Below are 14,267 nucleotides of genomic sequence, written 5' to 3'. Positions count from 1 at the left end.
CTGGTGTACTAGGTATGATGCCATGTAGCTTCTGACTAGCTTTGCCCTGGACAAAAACCACCAGTTGTAAATTCCCTCCTAGAGGCAGTGCAATTATGATGCTCTTATCAGTTTTAGAAGGGATCTCCACGATTCCTAATTAGGTCTTCCTGCCCTCAATCAACATATTTTACCATCTGTGCTCACCTATAAATACCTGAGATTTGACATTAAGTTCTGAGAACAAATTCTACTCCTGAGAATCTAAAAATAACTAAATAGTTGCCCAGAGCCCACCACCATCTGCGTATTATATTCCATTAGCAACACATGGGTATATACTGGTAGATAAAATAGAAATATGTCAGATCCCTTTCTAATCTTCATAAACTGGTCTAGGAGATCTTTTGTTAGAACTGAATAAAAGTATTTCAAAAGTAACATTTGAGATTCCACTACGTCAATGGGATGTACTACAAGGAAAGTGCAGGATTGTAAAACCTATGTTTCAGTGAAGTCAGCATGCTTAATTGAGACTGGAACCAGAATATGCATATCTGAGATCTAGGGTAGGCAATGGCAGCATATATATACTTACTTACACTGGTGCTGATCTTACGCAACCACTGACAAAGCATCTTGCTTCTTTGTATATGAATTATTTTAACTGATGTGTTATTCAAGCAGAGATATCTTATTTCAACAACAATGAATAATAACATCAATGGGCAATGAACTTAAGCTTCTACATCCTTACTTTATCCCATACCACTTAGCCAATATGGAATCATTTATACACAACAGAAATGCTGATTTAGCTACAGGTCAAAAGTCTGCAGTGTTCTTGTGCACTGTAGAGTTTCAACATAGGTACTATTTACATACTGATCAGTACTTTATTCAGTTTTGTTAGTTTGGGCTTTCCCAATGACAGTCTGTTTGTGAATTAATCAATATTTAATTATATTAGAAAGATTTCAAAAGTACTGTTTCACTGACAATTTGAAGACAAGGAGGACCAATACAAACACATTGCACAAAAGTTCTTTTTTATTAAGAATGTATGGAGATGTCATCATCTGAGCTCCTAGAAAAGAAGATAAATTAAGATTAAAGACCAGTACATAAAGTGCAACATAACTACATGCACAATAAAACTTAGATTTTTTATTTTTAAAACTCTCATATAATCCATCCATCATTTGCAATTTTTGCAGAAAAGTGGCAGTGTGAATAAATCTCATGTGAATTAAAAACGATTTCCAGGCAGCTAGACAGCATTATAAAATTCTATTCCGCCCCCCCCCCCCTTTATGGTTTACATAAACCACAAAGGGTTTATGGGGGCTTGTAAGTATTCTAGATTTGCAAGTCTAGTTTAGTAAAATGTTGCTATTATTTAGTATTAAAAGCATTTAATAATTACAATTACAATTATACAATATCCACAAAGCCAACCAAGTATGCCTAATAAAGGAACTGTGACTTTTGTAACAAGGGCAGAAATCCACCTTTAATCTGCCAAAGAATGCTAATGATGTAAAACTATCTAATTTTAAAAATGGCTTAATGTATGCTTCTAAAACCACCAACTAGCTCACTAATTAGGAGGCGAATGAATACTACATACTTAGAAAGTAACTATTGCCCCACTAGGACAAGTAAGCATAAATTCCCTGTCAAGCTGAAAGTGCCTGGAAAGACAGGTCCTCTACTGTACACATCTTCATGGAAGCTAGTTATATTAATGAACATAAAGCTTTTCCAAGTGGTTTTTTTGTTGTTGTTCATTTGTTTGTTTAGAGCAGGGGTCCCCAAACTAAGGCCCCGGGGGCCACATATGGCCCATCGAAGCCATTTATCCGGCCCCCGTGGTGGCGATGGCTCCCTCCTCCCTCCACCGAGGAAGGCGCGTGCAGCGCAAGGGAGGAGGGAAAGGTGCACGCCTTTCCCACCTCCTCCCTCACCTGGTGCGCGCCTTCCAAAGCTTTGTTTGTTTATAATGGTATTTTTATTATTATTTAAGGGGTGCTTTGCCAGTGCTTTTGGTGCACAAAGGCAGAAGGGGGTTGGACTAAATAGCACAAGGGGTCTCTTCCAACCCTCTTTGATATTATTATTATTGACACAAAGGCGCAGCATAACACAGCAAACAAGATATATATGCTGTTTTTTTATCACAAAATCACAAGTTGAACATTTCCCCAGCGTTTAGGACTGTGCGATGTATTATTTCTACTATTGACATGACGACATTGTATGACATAGCAAACAAGATAGATATGCTGTATTATTACTATTATTATTATTAACAACATTGAGGCTGGGTGGCATCTGTCAGGGGTGCTTTGCTTGTGCTTTTGGTGCACAAAGGTAGAAGGGGGTTGGACTAAATGGCCCAAGGGGTCTCTTTCCAACCCTCTTTATTATTTTTACTATGATTATGATTAACATTTCTTGCAGAGAAAGCGAAGGAACCGCTAGGCTAAGCTGGCCCGATTATGATTAACATTGAGGCTGTATTTGTTCCTGTTTGTTTGGGTTTTTTTACTTCAAAATAAAATATGTGCAATGTGCATAGGAATTTGTTTATAGGGGTTTTTTTTTTTCAACTATAGTCCGGCCCTCCAACGGTCTGAGGGACTGTGAATTGGCCCCCTGTTTAAAAAGTTTGGGGACCCCTGGTTTAGAGTGTGTAATGTTCCAGCTCTGCTTCCTCCGCTCCTAAACACACATCAAATGTGATGCAGAAAATTGACAAAGGCACTGTAATTATATTTGGCCACATGTACTTACAGAGCTTCACACGATCAGGTATTCTACTGCATCAAGGTTTTTGACTGATTATAGAGTTCTTTTAAGCAAATGCAGCCAAAGGTAGTTATAGGTCCTTTGCATACCTTTCCCATCAACAAACACATGAACAAGGCTCAGGGCTAATTCATATACCTTTTGTGAGCGTACATGCTGTAAAAGGCTTTTGCTTTGTGTTTCCTCTCTGCACTTATAAAAACACATAAATATAGGCTAGCAGGAAGGAATTGTCAAATATTATTGCACCATTCTTCAAGCAAGATCGTAAGAGCAAAATTCTCTTCACAGAAATTGAATCCAAACCCTTAGACATGCATATTTTCTCTATTGATGCTACTCATATAAAATTATGGTTCTGTAAATGTATAAAATAGCAGTACAACTTGTACATTATAAAAAGGTGAAGGCACTGTAAGTTCATTTATTTAGGTGAAATATATATTTTAATAGTTTACAAAACTTAAGTTATCCAGCATATATCATACCATTATTAATTCATCCTTCTTATGAGCCTGTTGATCTGGTCTTCCCTGTTTCCTGCATCTCCACCTTCTACAAAATGAATGGTTTTCTTCTTCATTCCACCCCGTGGAGATGATAGCTTGAATGGCCACAGAAAATTGTTTGCTGCTTTGAAGTTTTTGCCAACGGTATAGATTTCATGAACCAGATCTTCCATGCAAATGATGCCACACTTTTCTATAACAGAAGTCAGGAGAAGTTTAGACTTTTTAGTGCTCCAATTTCCTGCCATAGCTATCTTGTCATAAATTGGGCTGAAAGACTTGATTAGCCAGGTCACCCACTGAGAATTTCACAGCCAAAATGGGACTCTTGCATGAGGAAACCCAGTTTCATAAACTGCACCACAGTGGCCTCTACAGGAACTAAGAGACATTCTGCCACTAAGTCAAAGTATCATTACAATGACTGAATCCATATTTCTGAGGATCCTAACAGAAGGGTCTATCTGCATTTGTTTGTCTTTGTTATCAAGTAAAATGTGAAGTAGGAGTTCCTATATTTTTAAGGCTAAACTATAAACAGAAAAACTAGGGTGGAGTAACTTAATGGCTAAGAGAAAGAAATAGGCAAGAGGCCTCTGACACTACGACAATATTTAGAAAGTCTAACCTTCTACAACTGCGCTCAACAAAGCAGCTTTTGCAAATGAAATATCAGTTAAACATTTAAAGAACAAGATTCTACATCTGTGTTTAGATCCATTCATACAGTTCTACATCTTCCCACTGCCTGGCAGCTGTCAAGCCACGTAAGGGGCCCTTGTTGTTCTTACTTTTCAATGGGGAGGAGGTGGTGATACACACACCATTAAGAAACAGCTGGCCCCAGCTTGGTCTGATGGAAGAAATGGGGATCTATTCTCAAATGGAGTGCACCTGCCCTTTCCTTGCTCTGGGAATCAAGAGCAGCCAGATCTCCATGGTCTGAATTGTCTCTTTCACACGCACACACAGCCCCTCATAAAAGCAACAGACTGCATGCAATAGGGAGCCCTCTCCCAGGGCTTGGTATGTGCTGTGCTGTGGGGGCTTTTGGCCAGAGCACAAGACAAGAAAACAACCTTCTGCCCTGTCCAAAAAGGGGCTTACATGCTTTGAAGTCGCTACCAGGATGCTGATCAGTATGTGTTAGGCAAATAGTGTATTGTACAACTTCATTGTTTCTTTTTGGTTTCCAATAGTTTTTATACCCTTCCATTAAAAATGCTCAAGCAGCACATTAATCACAGTTACATATTTTCTCATTTTAGTAATATATTTGGATTTTCTTACAGGTGTTTGATCACCTAATGATGCTTAGTAAAGAAGTTGCTGGGGAAAGGATTTCTCAGCTGATCTTGATAAACCCACTTGTTTTACTAAATGTGCATGCTTTCCACATTTGTACTGCATGTAGGAATGTCTCTCAGCTATCATCCCATTTCCTTTAAAAAGCACCAACAGTATCCCATCGCCACTTTCTGCAAAAGCCTGTCAGAAACAGGGAAACTAAACAGCCTTTCTTCTCCCTAGGATACAAAGAGCAATCTCTTTCCCTTCCTGTTGTTCTCTTTTTTTCCCCTTTTGTGTAGGAGGCAATAGGGGAGACATTGCTATTGGCAGTTTCTCCCAAAGACCAACTGGGGACACATTTCTTTTTTCAAGAACAGGAAGGAGAAGAAATGTGGCTCTGCTAGAAATGAAGCTTTTGCAGAACGCACCAGCTGTACCACACTGATGCCTCCAGCAAAAACCTAATGGAAGGCAATTTCCTTGAATCCTTGCCCAACATTAGTATTTTGCAAGTGACAGTGGGGAGCTTTTTGAAAAAACTAAATTCTTGGTTGGGATTAAGTTATCTTTTCCTTCCCGCAGGGAAAGATGTAAAAAAAAAAAAAAGATTTTTACTGTGCAAGCTGTAGCTCTGTAGCGTGCTGGCAATGTCTAACAGGTGTAAAATTTCTATGAATTCTGAAAGTTGTTTTTTTTAAAAAAAAACAAAATTGAAAAGAATGGAGTATTACATCTTTTTACACTGGAAATTACTTTGCTACTATAGGAACACAACACTGTTAATAATAGAGTACCGGTATATGTGACATATATCTGGTTCGTCTTTCAAAAAAGGCCCTTTAGCTAGCCAAAATTACACAGCACTACTACAAGGACTAATATGCTGGCCTTTGAATATGACATTCTAAAGCCATCTTCTTAACCACACCACTTTTTCTTCCAAAGGAAATTACCATCTACCCATCTGTAATAATGACTAAGTATAAGAGTCATCTTAGAAATAATGCAAAATAAAAACTGCACTACATGCATAGCAGCAATATGAAATGTTTGGTTTAATATCTAAACAAAGGTATTACATAATAGCAAAAAGGTGGCCAGTGGAATTGAGAAAATACACATTAAAGAATAAACAACACAGAACTATTCAACAAGCTTGCAGATGTAACTGGCCATTAAAATCACCCTTCCCTTAAAATATCGGGTGCTAAAGCATGACTACTACTAAAAACACAATACATACTCAAGGATTTCTTGATCAGAGCATTATCAGTCAAAGCAATGCGCTGCTTGTGGATCTTCCCATAGCCACGCTTGTAAATCAACTCATGCACAGATTTCAAGTTAGGATAACTGGAAGAGAGAGGCAAGAAAAGACATACAACAAGAGTAAATTTTGATATGTAAGCTATTCAGCATAAATTCACATGTCAAAGGTATCCCACTGTCAATAAGTGAGACCGAGCTATCAGAATTCCAGTCTTACAAGGATGTGACTTTTGCAGCTGAGTAGCAAGCTGAATGCAGTTTTCCCTAATAGAAGTTTATAAAATTCTAGATCAGGCTTCCTCAAATTGGTGCCCTCTGCTTAGGACTCTATTTCTCTAAGTCCAGGCTATGATTAACTTGTTTTGGCCATAATGAACAAGACAATAACCTGTGTTTTTAAAGGGGTCTTCAATATTAAGAATACGTATCATTTATAGGGATTTTCAAGATAAACTGCCCTTGCTAAGCAAGCCAAAAACTCTGGTTATCAGATTCTCACTATCAGTTGAACAGAATCTAGTATCTCTAAGAGAAAAGTACCATCATCTCAACCTTTACTGATAGTAAGACAGGAAGGAGCATTGCAGTTCCAGACAACACTGAACAAAAGGAATTCAGAAGCACCTGCTGCCTCTTTCTACTCTCCATTTCTCTTTCATTATGTATAAAAAGCAAGGAACATTGAGAATTTAACCACTGCTAACACTAAGCAGAGGCTGCAACATGATTTCCATTTGCAGTAAAAAAAATGTCAGGCAAAATCTATTCAACCTTTGTCACCAATATTCCTCCAAATTAAGATAGTAGACCAGAGAAAGACGTCTCCATAGAGCTACCAGGACAATATCTAACCAATACAATAGCTTCAAAGCTGGAGCCATTCTACTTACCATATCTGCTATATAGCAGTACCACACTCACTGAGAGTGTACCTATCAAAACTATTTAATTAATGTGCATTGTAGCCCAGTTTTTTTAACAGCACAGACCAAGTATAGGTTAACACCTGGATTTAGTGAATGACAACACTCTCCCTAATATTTATCCAAGTCTGAAACTTCACAGATGGTCAGGATTACCTCCATGATCTAAAAAAACCCAACAAACCAAAACTCCAAACTGACATCTGAGCTTACACATTTGTATAATAGGAAGGCATCTGGATGGTAGGTGAAAAGTAGACCTGTTTTTCAAAGATCACTAAAGACACTAGACCTTTCTCCTTCCATATACAGAAATACAATTAATGTTGTCAACATCACCATAATATATATCAGCTCTTCCAACTGAACAACTAGAAGGGGCCAGGTTGGGAAAGACAATCTATACAGTGCCACAAGTGCACGCTAAGTACAAGGGAACATGGTAAAACAGTTCAGAGATGTATTTATTTCAGTTATGTATACTTTGGCTTGTTTATGCAATGGTAGAAATTGATAAAAATGACAGAGCTTAATTTTTCCCTCAAAAGTCAAAGATGAGTTAAATTTACCTATGTATTGGGCTCTGGATCAATGCTATTTTTACAACTTTGTTATTGTTGTGTGCATTATTTTCAACTTATGAACCCTAAGGTTTCTTGGCAAGTTTAGCTCAGAGGGACCATCCTCTGAGGCTGAGAACATCATCCAGTAGGTTTCCATGGCCAAACACAGATCTAAACTCTGATCTCCAGTTGTGCAATGTTCAAACCACTACACAATGCTGGCTCCTTTAGAGACCAATACATTTCTGTGTCCCTGTTCTAAAAAGCCAAAGAGACAGGATTTTCAGTCTGCCAGAGAAAGCCGAAACTCCTATAATTGTAGCTAGGTGGGGTATAAATGTTGCTAATAAATAATAAAAACAAGTGGAGTAGTGAAAAATTATTATTATGGCCTTTATATCTTGCCTTTTTCCCCATAGGGTTCCAATCCCGTAATCTAATAACTAGCAACAATCCCACAATCTAATAACTATTTAAAACAAAACAAATACAAAACTTTAAAAATAAACAACTAAATATTAGTGGATGGATATAAAATGTAATATAATTAAAATACAATAAATACAATTAAAATTTCAAACTTGTCATTCCCCAAATCTCACCCACAACCTCCTCACAAGCTTAAACTTTATATATAAAACTCTCATCAAGATACTCAAAGAGCGAGTGCTGAATTCATGTTCCAACTTACCCCCATGCAATGTAAGGTTCAACAATTCTCAGCATATTTATGGATGCCTTGTTGAGTTTCACAAATGTGCCATTGAAAATCTGACGCAAACGAAGGAGCTGTAATACCTTGCGAACCTTGGGGCTAACGCCATTAATTCTGAAATGTCCAAATTTTAAAACAACTCACATTTATACCAAATATTTCAAATGAAACATTTTTATTCCATTAGGCAAAAGATACGGTGCAATGAAAACAACTAAACATACAAGTTATTTCTGAGCAGCAATAAAGATGTATATTTGCTATACTACTAAACTGACAAACTGATTGTCAGAATGAATAATCTATAAAATCATTTCAACATTTTATCAAAAATTCTGATTAATAATTTAACATAAATAAAAATCTAAAAGCAAGTAGAGTTAGGTTACAGAGTGTTGACCAAAGATGTGCTGCTATTGCAGGGAAGCGTTTATACGTCTGCAAATACACATTTGATATATTTTACAAATTATTTTATTCCATATTATGTGCTGAAAATTATAGTTAATTATATAAAATCTGAAAACAGATTAGAACATGTTTTTTAAAAGATCGGGTTTTAGTCAAGCATTCAGACACTTCAAGCCAGAGACACCATCACAAAAAAGCTTTAAATTGTTTAAAATTATATTTAAAGGCTCACAAGACAACAAAGAACAGAAAGATTGGAATTTAAACTAAATATAACTGAATAAAAATCTCCCAATGAACACATTTGCACTTTTCTGACCATTTGAAAGTTTTACTTGATTTATCACAATCTCTTGTAATCTATATATATAAAAGAGTGATGGCATCAGGGCAGCGGACAAAACAACAAAACTACAGGCCCCCCAACCTTGAAATTTGACAACACAACCCATCATTCACGGCTCTAGGTTGATGCAACAAAAAGAAAAGAAAAATAAAGTCCTAATTACAGGGAAAGGAATAATAGTTTTTATCCAATTGCTGCCAGTTTGAAGGCTAAGCTCCGCCCACTTGGTCTCCTAGCAACCTACTCAGCCCAGGGGACAGGCACAGTTAGGCCTCTTCCACAGATTATCAGATTTTAACTGGATTATATGGCAGTGTAGACTCAAGGCCCTTCCACACAGCTATATAACCCATTTATAATCTTATATTATCTGCTTTGAACTGGATTATCTTGAGTCCACACTGTCATATAATCCACTTCAGTGTGCATACTAAACATAAAGACAACCATACAACAGACATTCAATACCACCACTAGCTCAACAATTTCTCACCAACACCACCAGACAATGCCACAGCAACGTGTAGCCGGGCACAGCTAGTTACTTATAAACCTATTTATGTAGTCAAAAGATAATGTTAAAAACAAAATGCAAATTGCAGTAGATGGTAAACAGAGCAAAGAATGGGAAACGGCTAGATGGAGACTACTTATTTTTAAGAATCAAGAAAGGAGTTAACATGTTGCTGTCTACTATCTGCTGAGATATCCCAGGCTCACCAAAGGCTCTTGTAATAAAGAATTCAAGTCTGATCATCGCACCTAATATATTTGTGCCTTTCATGCATGGTAGGTGTTAGACCAGATGGCCCATGTAATAATTTTATTTCTTACCCACTTCTCTTCATGATGGGGTACAGTGTAGTTGAAAACACATAAACATTGTAAAGATTCTATAAATGCACATATTAAAATGTATTTCTATAAAAATCTCTTCCAACTCTTATTCTGATTCTCAGCTGATTTATTTTAGATTTAATTTTAAAATCAGCTTCAACATGCAATATTTGAACAGTGTTTCACAACACTATTTTATTGAATGAACCATTAAGGAGTAGTGTTGCTGTACTTATTATAATTCTGGCTCAATACAACATATTAGTTTATCTTACCCTCTGATCCTGATCACAAATGCCAGCTTGGGTTCAGCAGGTACATAGTAATTGCCAGCTTTGCGAGCCATTCGGGACATACGAATCTCTCGTCTGTACATCTGTCTGTACTCTTTGTGGTATGCCTGGGCTCTTTTATAGATGAGTTTTCGTTCCTCCTTTCGCAACTGAAATTCAGATAACTGTATTTTAAGAGAAGTCTTGCATATTTATGTATCATGCCACCCCAAAGACAATGATGGAAATAAAAAATGTCCCTCTGTATCCAGATTTTGTGTTCATGAATTTAACCATTGATGGCTTGAATTTTTTAACCCAAAAAGCAAATCTTGGTTTTGCTATTTTCTACTGTGCTGTGGAATATAATGGGACATGAGCATCCATGGATTTTAGTATCCACAGGAGGTCCTGGCGCCAACAGGATTCCAAGAGCTCACTATGTAAGTAAGACAGAAAAATAGCAGAAGGCCTAAAATTGCAGAATGAGATTCAAAGATGAGCAAGAATTTGAAACTACCTTCATCCAACCCTAGTTTGATATTCCAACCATTACAGAATGCCAGATACTTTCACTAACTCAAAACACTTCAAATTTTGACTTAAGGATACCGTACATGTCATACATAAAGCTCTTTTCTCTTGTTGATCAACACACATACATTTTCAAAATTTCATATGCTTGGTTGATCTGGGAATGGGAAAACGACAGGAGGGAAGGAGTAAGTCAGTAAATGAAGAGTTCTGTTAAAAGGCAGCTGCATATATTTCTGAAAAATAACTCTGGTAGCAGTTAATAGTTGCTTGTGGGAAAGAGGAGAGGCGTAGGCTTGACAAAATAGTGGAGAACAAAACAGACAAGTCAATTTGTCTTGTACATGTTACATTCCCAAGTAGCTATGAAGCTACCAATACATTTTATAGTGCTACCAAACACAAGAAACAGACAAACCAAGTAGTTTTGAAAAAAGGCCAGTGTCTGCTCTCTCCAGAACCCATTTGAAATCATTTAGAATGCTGTAATTCGCTACAGATATCAAGTGAATGGAACTTTAAAAAAAATGAAAAACTGTACTTTATAATACTTGCCTTCTTTTGAGCCAACATCCTCTTCAGACGTTTGGCTTTTAGCTCAGCAAAAGCCTTCCTTTTCTTCAAAAGGCTTTCAGGAACTGAGGGGAGCTTCTTCTTTGCTCTACACGTCATAAAATAAACAAAAATACACAAAAAAATCTAGTGAAGACTATACTAGTTTTTTATATTAAGGTTCATTATTAATTTCAAGCTTCTTTTTCATAGAATCATAGAATCATAGAATAGTAGAGTTGGAAGAGACCTCAAGGGCCATCTAGTCCAACCCCCCGCTAAGAAGCAGGAAATCGCATTCAAAGCACCCCCGACAGATGGCCATCCAGCCTCTGCTTAAAAGCCTCCAAAGAAGGAGCCTCCACCACGGCCCGGGGGAGAGAGTTCCACTGCCGAACAGCCCTCACAGTGAGGAAGTTCTTCCTGATGTTCAGGTGGAATCTCCTTTCCTGTAGTTTGAAGCCATTGTTCCGTGTCCTAGTCTGCAGGGCAGCAGAAAATAAGCTTGCTCCCTCCTCCCTATGACTTCCCCTCACATATTTGTACATGGCTATCATGTCTCCTCTCAGCCTTCTCTTCTGCAGGCTAAACATGCCCAGCTCTTTAAGCCTCTCCTCATAGGGCTTGTTCTCCAGACCCTTAATCATTTTAGTTGCCCTCCTCTGGACGCTTTCCAGCTTGTCAGCATCTCCCTTCATCTGCGGTGCCCAAAACTGGACACAGTATTCCAGGTGTGGTCTATGATTCTATGATTCTATTAGTATTCTTTCTATTTTGGTTCTGGTTTTTAGGCTACGTGTTAATTTCCTGTGATATGATTTATGGATCTAATATTAAATGTTTTTAATTTCACAAATGACATCCAAAGAAACTATATTATTAAGAAACAAATATATTTACTAAACTCCCATTGTTACAGTTATACTACAAGGTACCAAGTTCTTTATATTATATTTTACACACACACACACACACACACACACACACATATACATATATATATATATATATATATATATAAAAACACCACTAATTTTGGAAAAGCCCCAACTTTACTGTGAGTACATCAAAGATCATTCAGGCAAACTGGAAAAGGAAAAATAACACCTCAGACTTCACAATGGCTTTGCAGTTACTCCAACATACATATCAAAGATTTTATTTATAGTGCTTTCACACACACACCCAAAAGCAGTGGTTCTCAATCTGTGGGTCCCCAGATGTTTTGGCCTTCAAACATCTAGCCTGAAACTCTAACAGCTGGTAAACTGGCTGGGATTTCTGAGTTGTAGATCAAAACACATGGGGACCCACAGGTTGAGAACCACTGCCCTAAAGATTGAGAACCACTTCCACAGGTTTCATTAAAAAGATTAATACAGGTTGAGTATCCTTGGGACTAGAATTATTTTGGAATAGCTATATTTGCATATACAGTAGAGTCTCACTTATCCAACGTAAACGGGCCGGTAGAATGTTGGATAAGCGAATATGTTGGATAATAAGGAGAGATTAGGGAAAAGCCTATTAAACATCAAATTAGGTTATGATTTTACAAATGAAGCACCAAAACATCATGTTATACAACAAATTTGACAGAAAAAGTAGTTCAATACACAATAATGATATGTAGTAATTACTGTATTTACGAATTTAGCACCAAAATATCACAATATATTGAAAACATTGACTACAAAAATGCGTTGGATAATCCAGAACATCGGATAAGCGAGTGTTGGATAAGTGAGACTCTACTGTATGTACAGAATAAGAGAACCTTAAGACATGGCTACAATATATTTAGCCGAGTCTAAATATTCAGTTCATATATTTCACATAAATCTTATTCATGTAGCCTTACACTAATTGTCTCCACAATATTTTTAACAATGTTGTGTATGAAACAAAGCTTATGTACACTGAATTATCAGAAATAAAAGGTGTCACTTTCCCAGGCATCCATGAGGACAATTGTGGAGGATAAAGGATGCTTAACCTTGAATACCTAAACCTACACTGTAAAATTAATGCAGTATGACACCACTTTGACTGTCATGGCTCAATGCTATGGAATAGGGGGAGCCCTCGTGTTAGGCTTCTCTGCCAAAGAACGATGGTACCTTAACAAACTACAAACCTCAGGATTCCACTATGGCAATTTAAGGGGTGTCAAACTCCATTAACTCTGCAGTGCAGATGCACCTCTTGTAGTGTAGTGAACGAAGGCAGCAGGCAGTGAGGCCTAAGGCTCCACCAAACAGGCTGCAGGACCTGTAAGGTCCAAAGCAGGGGCTCAAATTGGACTAGGAGCCACCCAGTGTGCATGCCGTCTCCCCATTTGGCACCGCTTTCCTTCCTCAGAAACGAGCCTTCTTCTCTCGACCTCCCTTGCGGCCTACTTTCCGCGGGGATATTGCCTCAGTCCCAGCCACATCACTCTTGCGAACCCCTCTCTCCGCACAACCCTGCGTACAGACATTCAGACAAGCCTCCCCGTATTACGAAGCCCTCCGCGGTAAAACCTGAGGAAACGAAACCGGGAGAGAATGCTTTAAAACCAAGGATGGCAACGGATTACGACTCAGAGCAAACCACTACTCACTCCTCGCCCGCCATCTTCGCAGCTGGAAAAGGAAGAGCTCGCGCATGCGCAGTGAACATAAAGACTCGGCAAGCTGCACCGTGAAAGGGACCTCGGAGCGCAAAGCCCCAGACTTGGTTTTAGGCGTCTTCATTATTGCCTACACAAAATATGGAAAAGGAGACCAGATAAGTGCCAGGCTTTTTACAGGGTGCAAAGTTAATGCAGTTGGACATCACACAATGCGATGTAATCCTGGGAGTTGTAGTCTCACAAGGGCTCTGCCTCACCAAACTACAACTCCCAGGACTCCCCAGCATTGAGCAATGGCAGTTAAAGTGGTATCGAACTGCATTCATTGTACAGTGCAGACTCACCTGTAGGTGTAGGGGAAAAAAACATCAAGGCCTTCTGACAATGAGAATGTAAGGAAAAGGAGAATAGGCCTTAAGATAAATACACAGGAACTACTTTCTCCAAAACCATACAAATATATTTGTGTTTCATTCAAACCAAGAATCTCAATTACTGATTAATTATCTTTACATCTAAAAGTATGCTCTCTCTCTCTCTCTCTCTCTCTCTATATATATATATATATATATATGATTACATATATACACACACACACAAAGAGAGAGACACGTACATACATGCATACATTTACACTGCCAT

At 38.0% G+C, this 14,267-nt stretch overlaps 1 protein-coding gene across 1 annotated transcript; it reads right to left on the bottom strand.

Moving 5' to 3' along the window:
* Nucleotides 1-1,011: 1,011 nt before the first annotated feature.
* On the bottom strand, nucleotides 1,012-13,758 carry rpl7 (ribosomal protein L7). The gene is made up of 7 exons (XM_003219576.4): nucleotides 13,614-13,758; nucleotides 11,015-11,120; nucleotides 9,929-10,095; nucleotides 8,036-8,173; nucleotides 5,833-5,942; nucleotides 3,279-3,492; nucleotides 1,012-1,066 (listed from the first exon to the last, which is right to left on the bottom strand). Exons 1-6 carry the CDS (start codon nucleotides 13,670-13,672, stop codon nucleotides 3,284-3,286), a joined length of 789 nt encoding a protein of 262 aa, XP_003219624.2. The 5' UTR covers nucleotides 13,673-13,758; the 3' UTR covers nucleotides 1,012-1,066; nucleotides 3,279-3,283.
* Between the last annotated feature and the right edge of the window lie 509 nt (nucleotides 13,759-14,267).

The sequence above is a fragment of the Anolis carolinensis genome, chromosome 4 (assembly GCF_035594765.1).
Source record: "Anolis carolinensis isolate JA03-04 chromosome 4, rAnoCar3.1.pri, whole genome shotgun sequence".
Lineage (NCBI taxonomy): Eukaryota > Metazoa > Chordata > Lepidosauria > Squamata > Dactyloidae > Anolis > Anolis carolinensis.
The sequence above is the reverse complement of the archived record's forward strand: the minus strand, read 5'-3'. Positions and strand labels throughout refer to the sequence as shown.